Here is an 11646-nt window from a genome sequence, read left to right as displayed (position 1 = left end):
AAAAAAATGATTATTTTTACTTTAAATTAATATTTTTAATATTTTAAAATTATTTTAATATACTAATAACAAAAATAATTTTTAAAAAATAAAAATATTATTTTTTTTAAAAATTACAATAACAATCCTTACATAAACCAAGAAAAAGGAGCGGAAACGAAACCTAACGAACTAGAAGCCCGCAAATGGCTTCTTCGTCTCGTCTCCCCCCCCCAAAAGTACCGATGGAGCTTCACGCCAAGAACCGTGAAAAGCTGTTAAAATCCCTCCGTCGACATCTCACCGAAACCTCTCGTCCTCTGCACGGCTTCGTCTTTCTTCAGGTATCTATCTATTTATCTATGCATGTATGTATTGTTGATTGATTGATGATATCTATTATTGTCATAATTTTTTATTTTATGAATGAATTTATCAGGGAGGCGAGGAAAAAACTCGCTACTGCACTGATCACATCGAACTCTTCAGGTAATTTCTTTGCACTTGTAAGCTGTAATGTCGGCGATTTGCTCCGCTTTTCAATTTTACTATAAACAAAATGTATATTTTGATGTGTAGGCAGGAGAGTTATTTCGCTTATCTGTTTGGAGTAAAAGAGCCTGGTTTCTATGGCGCTATTGTAAGCTCCTGGATTCCCCCCCGCTTCTTTCAATGTAAAATTGCCATGGTTGGTTTTATTATTTTTCTTGTCCGGAATGAAAATGGATTGCGGTTCATACTTATTATTTTGTAAAGTTTACTTAAAACAAATTATGCTATTATTTAATTTCTTAGATCACTGTATTGTACTATCAAGGATACATGCTTCCAGCCTATAGTGGACCAGTGGATCGTTTTATGAACATTTTCTTTTCTTATTTCATCTGGGCATCTGCTGGCATGTTAGTTAGCTTACACCTTTCATTCAAACAATTAACAATTCTGTGTTACTTTGCCTGGACATGGTAGTTTGAACCTTCATTTCTTGTTTTAAAACTGAATGCTTTCTCTTGTTTGTGTCACTTCAACAATCATTATAATTTTCACGGCCTTTTGTTTGTGGTTTTTGATTGTCATTTCAAGGACATTGCAACAGGGAAATCTATTCTATTTGCTCCAAGATTACCTGCTGATTATGCGGTTTGGTTAGGAGAAATAAAACCATTATCTTGCTTTCAGGTATCCTTCCTTCAATGCTTCTTGGTTTGATGCACGTCAATGTACTGTGTATGTTTATCCACTTTTTTTTTGCAGCAACAATACATGGTTAGCATGGTCTATTACACAGATGAGATTGTAGGAGTCTTACATGAGCTCAGCAACGTATTGGAAAAACCCTGGCTTTTTCTCTTGCACGGACTTAACACTGACAGTAATAACTTCTCAAAACCAGCAGAGTTTGAGGTCTTACATTCTAAGCCTCTGGCCCTTACCATTTCACATGTTTACCTCACATAGAGCTACAACATCTGCAATCATGAAATAAATATCTACATTCTTTTCCTTATCTTTAATTCTCTTTTCAGGGGATAGAAAAGTTTGAGAAGGATTTGACTACATTGCATCCCATTTTGACTGAATGCCGAGTTTTAAAGTCAGATATGGAGCTAGCACTTATTCAGTTTGCCAATGACATAAGCTCTGAAGCTCATGTTGAGGTAGCTATTTGTGGAAACTTCTGACTGACTGGATTTTCTTGCAAGAATTTAAACTATAGTTTTTGTTTAGGTATTACTCTTCACACAAACTTAAACAAATGGGTTACAATTTTATATATGCTGCTGCTGCATGCCAATGCTGGGAATTTCTTATCATCTATTGCTTATTTTTGCAATTGGGGTTCTTGCTCATGAATGAAAACTACCATGCAACATGAGTCTTTCATTTTCATGCATCTCCATCTCGAGTTACATGTGAAAGACATTATTTTGATTGATGATTAGTTTATCATTGATGCTATTTGTTCATTAATTTGTTTTTAATCAACACTTCAAATTATATAACATGGTTTACTGTCATACTAAAGAATTGCAATTTTGACTAGGTTATGAGAAAAACTAGAGTTGGCATGGAAGAGTATCAATTGGAAAGCATATTTCTTCATCACACATACATGTATGGCGGGTGTAGGCACTGTTCATACACATGTATATGTGCTACTGGAGAAAATAGGTGAGGTTCTTGATGATTGTTATTCTGCATGGATTAGTTTGTGTAAACTAACTGCAAAACTGAAATATTAGGTCTATTCATTGAAAACCTCAAAAATAGATAGGTAATCCCTTTTGAAAGCAATCTAGAGTGGATCAATAAAAGGTGGTAAGCAATATTTAGAACATATATGGTACAGGCCATGTAGCCTTCATGGCCAATGGGGTAGGGCTGTGAAGGGGTTTAAAAGACTAAATTTATGTGTGCCTGAGCTTCATCAAGTCACTTTGTTGGTTGGAGCTTGGTTCAGGAGTTTTGGTGTTTCACATTCTCGAAAACAGAAAACACATACATATGTAGAGTGTGTATGTAAGTTGCTTTTGCATTTTAGTTAAAACATGAAGGTGAATTTGTTACAAGAGTAATTTTCACTAGGTAAAGCTCATGTTTTAAGTGTGCTTGGTTGTATTAGCTAATTAAGGGTGAATTGTTAGTGGCATGAGTTCCCTCCTTTCTTGTTAATTATCAATATAAACATACCCGTTTTATTAGGATGTGCCTTTTCGTTTCTATTTCTTATTGACGTGGGATTCCATATCTTTGTTTCATCCTCAAAATAAATTGACATCGTTTTGAACAAATGAAATGAATGATATTGCATGATTTCCTATTCTGTGTGATGAATGTTAATTGGTATAAGGTCTTGCCCTCATTCATTTTGTTTAAGTCAAACTGAAGTTCATAACAATGTGCTGAGCCAAGTCTATCTCAAGGTCATCTCCATTCTTATGACAAGCTTGAGAATGAGCCAAGTCTATCTCAAGGTCGTCTCCATTCTTATGACAAGCTTGAGAATCAGACTTCAGTTTAAGTTGTCTCTCAAAGACAATAGTGCCCTGCTAATTATATCATTTATTGGATTTTGCAAGTGCACTTGAAAGAAATTGTCTCCTGACCAGTTCACTAGCAGATAGGATTGGAGGCTAAGATTGTCATTATTTCTAATTCAAAATATTTGGAAAGGAGAAGGAATACTGCATCCTCTTTTGTGAAGTTCTGATTCATGCTGTCGTTGATATGTAGTTGCTTTGAAAAATCTATAGTTATATGGATGCATTGAAGTAGAACTTTGCATACTTATTTCCAACAGGAGCTAACAGCCTTAATGTTTCATTGTACAGTGCTGTTCTTCACTATGGGCATGCAGCAGCTCCTAATGACAGGGTAAGTTTTATAAATTTGTCTTTAGCACTATTTTGTATGGCCGCACATAGTGCAAAGACCAAAATTTTATTGAATGCAAAAAAAAAAAAGAAAAAAAAAGCGTCTAGGTCTTAAGGAATTGTTTGGCACTACTAATAAGCCTGAAAATACATTTTTTTTTCAATCAAGATATTTTCTTATTAATGTATTTCTAATTGGTCTTAGGAAACACAAGTTTTTTAATTGGAATCATTGGTTTTGTTAGAAAACAAATATTTTATGATTGTTAAACTTGTTGGTCTTAGGGAACACAAGTTTTTTAATTCGAATCATTGGTTTTGTTACAAAAAAAATATTTTATGATTGTTAAATAATTTAACAAAAATATCAAAATAGTATGTCCATATTTTGTGTGATTGAAATTTAAAAAATCATAAATGTGATAAAATTATGTTAAAAATCTATTAAAAAATTTTAAGACTAAAAAAATATTTGAATTGAATTTCATGAACAATTTATTATTAGTATTATTATTTTTATGTCACCCCTAATAATTGATTTTTTTATTAAAATTCAAATAAAATTTTATTATAGTATTTAAGAATTATGTCAATCCTGAAGAGTAAGTTAATTTGGTAAATTTTTCTTAGAGTTCCATAAAAAAGCTAGGGGCACTTGGGCCACTAGTAGGGCAGGCGTGCATAGGCTTGGAGGCTAGACCTGTGTGCTTGACCCTGTGTTATTTTTGTCATTTGCCCTTTATTTTTTTCTTAAAAATAATAGTAAGACAACATGTCATCTATTTGAAAATAATGCTGCTAGTGGGCTGTAGGTGTGCATAGGCTTGGAGGCAAGACCTGTGTACTTGACCTGGTGTTATTTTTGTCATTCGTCCTTTATTTTTTATTCTTGAAAATAATAGTCAGATGGCATGTTATCTATTTGAAAATAATGCTGCCAGCGGGATTCGAATGTACAACTGTATGGTTCCATTTTTGTGTGCTATCAACTGAGTTACGAAGTGCAATTACTATCAAATGATTAAAAAATATGAACAGTAAGGCACCATAAAAAACCCTCTTTTTTTAGATTGTTTAGGTAATTTCTGTAATTCAATCAATATTTTTCTCTCCTAATCATTTGAATTGATAATTTATAATAGTAATCAATTCATTATATAGTTCAAACAAAAATAGTTCATTGCATTTTCTTTGTTAAATTGTTTATGAGAAAAAGAAAAAAAGATTAGCAATCAATTATAAATTATCTTATAGTTATTGTATTTAGCATATCATAATTGCAAAAGAGCTTTTTGTCAAAAACTCAATGATCCATAATATGAGAAAACCTGCCACTTAGATATGGAGATCTTCTATAATTCCCATTTAACCAATTAAAGTTAATTGTCTATCAATCAATTATAATATCCATTTCTGGGTATTATAGAATACAACTAAAGCAATTAAGGTTAATTGTAACATTATCATAGATAGGAGGATCCTTCAATAGGTGGAGTATCTTGGTATCCTTCAAGCTACTTCTAACTTTAGTATAGGCTTAGATGAACTTAACAAAAAGAAAAAAAATGATTGGCTTCTAAGTACATGCATAAATTTACACATCTCAATCAATAATAGCCAATCAAACTAATTTTAGGCCATGCTCCAATTACTAACCATTCATATTTTATTGATTTGCATTACAAAAATATAGATATGGTAAAAGAAATAATTGTTTTTTTTTTAATCTTCATTATAAACAATATAGTAATATTACAACCTTTCTATTTGCTATATTTTTTTCCTGAAGTTACTTTATATAAAAAATTAATTTGCTCGAGTTCTAAAATTATAAAAGTCATCATCTTCTTTTAAAAATTGTAACTACTAAAATGGAAATATATAATTATGCACTTCTTAATCAATAGTAGAAGGTCAATAATTTCTTATTAGATATGGCCATAGATTTTACTTAAGTAGCATTATGTTATTCTGTTTTTCCGTATGAATGTCTTTTAATTTACTTAAAAAAATATTTTACTGATACACATAAAATTATTAATTATTTGTCATCAACACATGATATTATTAACAAGTAGAGCATTTCTATAATTCAATCAATATTTTTTACTCTTAAATCACACAACATCACATAAAATGGTCAATTTATGAATACAAGTTAGTTATAACTTCTTAACTGCGTGCTAAGAATACTTGTACTATATATATATATATATATATATATATATATATATTCAGCTTCTAGATTTGCACATAAATTTACATTTTTCACTCAATAATAGCCAATCAAAATTAATTCTATGATTCATGCACCAATTACTAGCTAATCATGTTATTTAATTAATGGGTATTATAAAAATATAAATGTGGTAAACAAACAATTGTTCTTTTTTAATCTTCGGTTTGTAGGATATGATAGTATTATATACTTTCATTATATACTTTCTTGATGCTAATTTAATGAAGTTACTGTATATAAAAATTTAATTTGTTTGAATAATAAAATTCTAAAAGTTAGTCTTCCTTACAATAATCATAACTAGAATGCAAATATACAATTATGCTCTTCTATCTCAATAACACAACTTTTAAGTTTTTTTTTTTTTTAAAAAATTAGATGTGGCCATAGTTTGGACTTTGTTAGCAAGATGTTACATTTTACCACATGCATGTCTTTAATTCTTCTCTATAAAAGATTTTACTATCATATGCTCATACCTAGTTGTTATTTTTATTATTATTAATCAAATACATAGAATGATTAATGATTACAGAATTTCTCTAATTCAATCAATATTCACTTCAAGCATACATCATCATTGATAGGAAGATCCTCAATTTATGCCTAGCCTAATGCCTGCTTATTAGGTGATTGAAACATAGTTCATGTAATTTATATTATATTTTTAGGGTATTGGAGCTCATAATTGTCAAATTACAATTTTGTGCCTCTATCCCACACCCATCTCGGCTTAAATTAAAGCACTAAAGCGCATTGTTTTCATTTTTTAATGGTCAATTCATTGATGTTTGGGAGGTAATATGATGAAAAATTAAAAAATAACCTCAATCATACACGTTCACTTTAAGTAGGATTAGAAGTTTGTGCACAATTTTTATGGCCATGTTACTGTAAAATTATTTGGTGCCAAATTTACTTTTCTAGCCTATATAGCGGGTCTTGGCTTTGGCCATAATTTGATTTGCCAATGAAAAAAGAAAAAAAATACATGTAAAGGAAAACTGGTGGGATTTTCAGATGAGAGGAGAGAAAAATTGAATAATGATTGTGAGTAGCTAATATGAAAAATTGAAATAATGTGGAGAAAAAGAAAAAAGAAATGAGAGATGAAAAATTGAGGAATTTGCATCTATTGATGAAGAGAAGAAATTTAAATAGTATATTAATTAAAAATAGTAAAAGAAAAAATGATATAATAGTAAAATATTCATCTTTTTTCTTTCTTTCCAATTCTGTTGCTAAAATACAAATGTTCTAGATGATAATCACACCTAAAACTCATCAATGATGAAGCGAGAAAAAAATTTAAGGTAAAAAGTCAAACAAATTATTATCAACCAAAGAAAAGTGTAATCATGTACCTTGCTTTTTTCTTTTTTTCCTTATAAGAAGTTGCTACCTAGACATGAGGAAGTTGCCTCTACAGTTTTACATGATTATCACACACCAACACTTCCACGCAACACTAAAAAGTGGAGAATATAAATATATTGAAAAAAAAAAGTGACTTAGTGCAATGTGTTTTGACCTTCAAATCATTATTTTGATATTGCGTTTGTATGCGTTCATGCGCACCAGTAAAAAGTGAAGAATAGGATAAACTGAAGGTTATGATTGATTGATTTTTTTATTATTTTATAGTATGATACAATTCAGATGACATACACTATATTGATAGGTTTCCTGAACATAAATTTTGCTTATAAACTGTGAATTCTATTTTCTTTTACTTTATGAAAAAAGTTGTAACAGAAGGGAGTATATGTGTAGCTATTATACATGTGCGACTTAGATGCTTTTTGGATGTATATCTAAGAGGTTAACTGGCCTGGAAAATATGTTGATTTTGTGAATGTGCTGTTTACACACCCATTTTCCTATAATGTTACCTATAGAATGTTCACTGTTGCGTGCAAAGTATAGGCCATGGGTCTTGCTATTGTCAGAACCCATTTGTGTAATGTTGTGGGAGAGGCAATTTGTGTTTTCTGCTGTTGGTGACTGATTATTTAGGCTTTACAATTGTAGATGTGGACTTAGCTTAGAATTGAGATTTTGGCAAATTGATGGTGATCACATTGTCCTTAACCTGTATGAAATTCTACTCTTGCTATGATTATATCCCTTGCATGAAAATTTTGCAACTGCTAAGATGAAGTTACAGTTCCTAGTAGGTCTGAGGTTAGGTTTTCTTTATAAATTTTAAAATTGGAAGAATTATCTTTTAGTCTAAAAAATGTTTATAATGAGTTTTATGCAGACCCTGCAAGATGGAGATATGGCATTGTTTGATATGGGAGCTGAATACCATTTCTATGGGTCTGACATAACTTGTTCATTCCCTGTAAGTATAAAATTTTCCATTTGCATTTTTTAAATTATCATCTCCAAGTTTATTTTGTTCCACCTTTCGGGCAGAAGCTAATGCAGGCATCTTAATTGAGGATAAGTGTTTTACTTGTGTCAAATACAGAACTAACCTGAACTATTCTGATACATCCATTTATCAGTAGGCTGATCTTACCACCTATGTGGACATGATATCAGTTCTTTCTTATTATCTTTTGGAAAGTCCAGATGGTTCACATGTTTTGGTGAATAGAGAGTTCCCTGTATCAACAATTATGATGAAGAGCAATAGGGATAACCAAGCTGATTTCTGTTGAACTCATGTTCTGAATTTTAGATAGAACTAGGCCTAGTTGCTCCCAACTTTTAATTATTATGCCTTTCATAGACAACTGTGATTGAGGAGATATGTTCAGTTTTACCTTTTGAATGATTAGATCATCTATATAGAGATAGTGACCCACATCACCATCAGCATCATTCTTCTTCACTGGCACGACTACCACTACACTACTACAACAGAACATATTTTAACTAATTCTATTAAGTAGTGTCACAGGTTATTTGATGGAAGCAACCAGATGAAATGATTCATAACTTTCTAGGTATTAGAAATTATGTATAAAAATTGAAGTGTTTGATGTGATGGCAATTGTGGCTATGGGTTTTAAAGGGCAGTCAAGAGGGTAGGCCACCTGAATTTCTGTTAATTGCTTATTCAATTCTAAGTTTTGTCTAAAAGTGCCATTTCCCCCTGTATACAGGTGAATGGCAAGTTCACAAGTGATCAATCCCTTATATACAATGTAAGACTGTGCAAAGTTCATTTGCTTACCCCACATGCACCTTTTCAGATTTTTAGTCTCTTAGAAAGTCAGTTGTTTTAGAATTTTTTCTAAATGGCACATTTTGCAGGCTGTCCTTGATGCTCACAATGCTGTCATATCTGCGATGAAACCTGGAGTCAGCTGGGTAGATATGCATAAGTAAGATTAGACGAGTGTTAACTTTCATTAATGATTACAAACGACTTTTCTTTTTGTTGAAAGTACTGCTTTTATGCTGCCATAAACAAGTTGAAACAAAATTAGTTAGCTACCTTTACCTTTGCAATAGATGCTTCAGAGAATAATTGGTGGGTGGGTGCGGTCAATCACTACATCTAAGAAAAAGAGAAACCCATTGTTATGGCTTTACAATATTTGGTTCATTTATTCCGATACCAAATAGTTTGAAGAAGGCTTTTAATTGAGACCTAGGGTAAAGGAAGAGTTGATCTCATTTTGATTTTGATAAAGGAAGAATTGAGAACTTATTTTGATGGTTAACGTCAAAAATAGAATATTTTTCCATAGATGGATAGATGTTCCACTATACCAATCCAGTATGGTAATTTGAAATTTGACTGAGAGGTTTTGATGTTCAGCGAACATACTTTACTTGGATGCTATTCATTATTGCATTTACATATTAGAAAAGTAACATCGTCTTATTAATGAAATTCCAGCAACCACTTTACCTGCTGCATAGAACTTTCAAGGCCATGCTACTGCATGTATATTACTATAGTTATTATTCTTTACAGATTAGCAGAGAAGGTGATTCTTGAGTCGCTGAAAAACGGGTGCATTATTGTTGGGTAAACTTTAAATTCCCCAGTGTGTCTCTTTCACTTCTAACTATTTGACATGATCAGGATAAATATTAATTTAAGTGCAAGTGTGATTTCTTGGATTTAGCAATGTAGATGACATGATGATCGAGCGATTAGGTGCAGTTTTCATGCCTCATGGTCTGGGGCATTTCCTGGGGATCGATACTCATGATCCTGGTGGCTACTTAAAGGTACTTGTTGCTAATTTATCTGCCAAAGCTCCGCTTTCAATCCTCTTCCTATTTTGCTTCATTTTCTCCAAGGATTGGATCTTGACGGAAACAAATTATAGGGACTGGAGAAATTAGAAGGACCAGGATTGAAAGCTTTGCGTACCATTCGAGAGCTTCAAGAGGGAATGGTTAGTGATGGCCTTGTTCAATGAAGAACCATGCATCTACACTGCTGATATTAAGATCTTTGACAAAATGATGCGTTGACCTTTTGTGTGAACATCTACAATTAGAAATGAAAGACAACATTAAAAATCTACCAAATATTTTAAGCCCGGGGCCTTTCTTGTAGGTAATAACAGTGGAGCCTGGCTGCTACTTCATTGATGCTTTGTTGGCTCCAGCAATGGAGAGTTCAAATACTGCCAAGTTTTTTGATCTTGAAGCAATTAGCAGATTTAAAGGTTTTGGCGGGGTTCGAATTGAAAGTGACGTGGTACTTTATTTCCTGATACTCAAATGGAGATGGTTGCTGCGGTTATTGATGCCATATTTCAATTATAATTTTGCTTTATGCTCCAATAACAATGAATTTTTTTTTTTAATAACTATCTTTGTTTCATTTTTTTCCGCATTTTTTAGGAAGTTGCTATAAATAAATAAATAAAAATAAAAATGCCATGCTGCTGAGATTACAAAATAGGAGTCCACTCTGTATATCAGCTAAGTTCATGCTTATTTTTGAAGTTGATTTTGGTATTTCTTGTAATGTTTTTTCTATTCTTGTTGATGTTTGTAGCATGTCACTGCTGGTGGTTGTCAGAACATGACCAAATGTCCACGACAGATTTCGGAAATTGAAGCAGTGATGGCGGGATCACCATGGCCACTCAACTGATCTGGTTTGTCATTTGAATAAACAATATAGCTGAAACAAAGTACCTTCAAAATTAAAGTATGCATGGTATTAATCGAGCCATCTCTCCATGTCATCGACAATAACAGTGTTCTGTAGTTGGAAACATTTAACAAGGCTAGGTAGCTGGAACACAACTATTTTCATAGAAGTCGAAGCTTGAAGGGGAAATGGAGACGCCATGGTGCCTAGTTATTATTTATGTGGAAGTTGACTAGAAACATGTCTTGGATTATGCAGTTGGGAGTTTGCATGGTTACCTCTCGAGTAACAATGTAATTTGATTTAACGTTCTGGTAATGAGTCGTTTATCTTTTCTCTTATGTTAATACCCAGCAAAAGAAACTATCATTAATTACAAATGAATGTTTAAGAAGGGGTAATAAATCAAATATGGTACAAAATTGGGCCATACACAAGCATGAGAATAGATCCGTTCCTCCTGTCGTGAATTCCTTGGTATTAATATCGATGCTTGGTTGAGGGACTCGAAAAGTAGTATTGGTCAGCTTTGGAGTTGGGTTGGGACTCCTGGAGAAGTTTTAATTTGATGGTTGAATAAATAATTATGTTTATTAGTATAAAATTATTTGATAGATAAAACCAGCACAAGAATTATTGTAAGATTAGAACATTAAATGAATTCTTGTCAAAGTTGAAAATTATACTGTTATATATTAAAGATTTTTTTAGAACTATAAAAAGTCTTAATATTAGCTTTTGAATATCTTTGTATTATTAAAAAAAATCATTTTCAAATAAAAAGTTTACAGGTTAAAAAATATTAAATAAAAAAAATTCATATTTTATATTGTGATATGTTTGGAGTTATGTTTTAGGACTCTGATTAACTTAAAATTTTAATTTAATATAGAAAAATATGCGTGAAAAATTTAGGTAAAATTTTAGTTCGATCTAATGACTATATTGAGATTTATATTTAATAATGGAAAACTAAA

At 31.7% G+C, this 11646-nt stretch overlaps 1 protein-coding gene across 1 annotated transcript; it reads left to right on the top strand.

Annotated features, from left to right (window-relative positions):
• Positions 1-138: 138 nt before the first annotated feature.
• Positions 139-11011, top strand: LOC105111139 (Metallopeptidase M24 family protein). The gene is made up of 16 exons (XM_011006408.1): positions 139-323; positions 419-468; positions 559-619; positions 1063-1158; positions 1234-1383; positions 1506-1637; positions 2024-2151; positions 3312-3354; positions 7856-7939; positions 8709-8750; positions 8860-8930; positions 9530-9583; positions 9684-9789; positions 9891-9959; positions 10124-10267; positions 10571-11011. The coding sequence occupies exons 1-16, from the start codon at positions 186-188 to the stop codon at positions 10667-10669; spliced, it is 1467 nt and encodes a 488-aa protein (XP_011004710.1). The 5' UTR covers positions 139-185; the 3' UTR covers positions 10670-11011.
• The last annotated feature ends 635 nt before the right edge of the window (positions 11012-11646 follow it).

This window comes from Populus euphratica, unplaced genomic scaffold (assembly GCF_000495115.2).
Source record: "Populus euphratica unplaced genomic scaffold, PopEup_1.0 scaffold276.1, whole genome shotgun sequence".
NCBI classification, from domain to species: Eukaryota; Viridiplantae; Streptophyta; class Magnoliopsida; order Malpighiales; family Salicaceae; genus Populus; species Populus euphratica.
The sequence above is the reverse complement of the archived record's forward strand: the minus strand, read 5'-3'. Positions and strand labels throughout refer to the sequence as shown.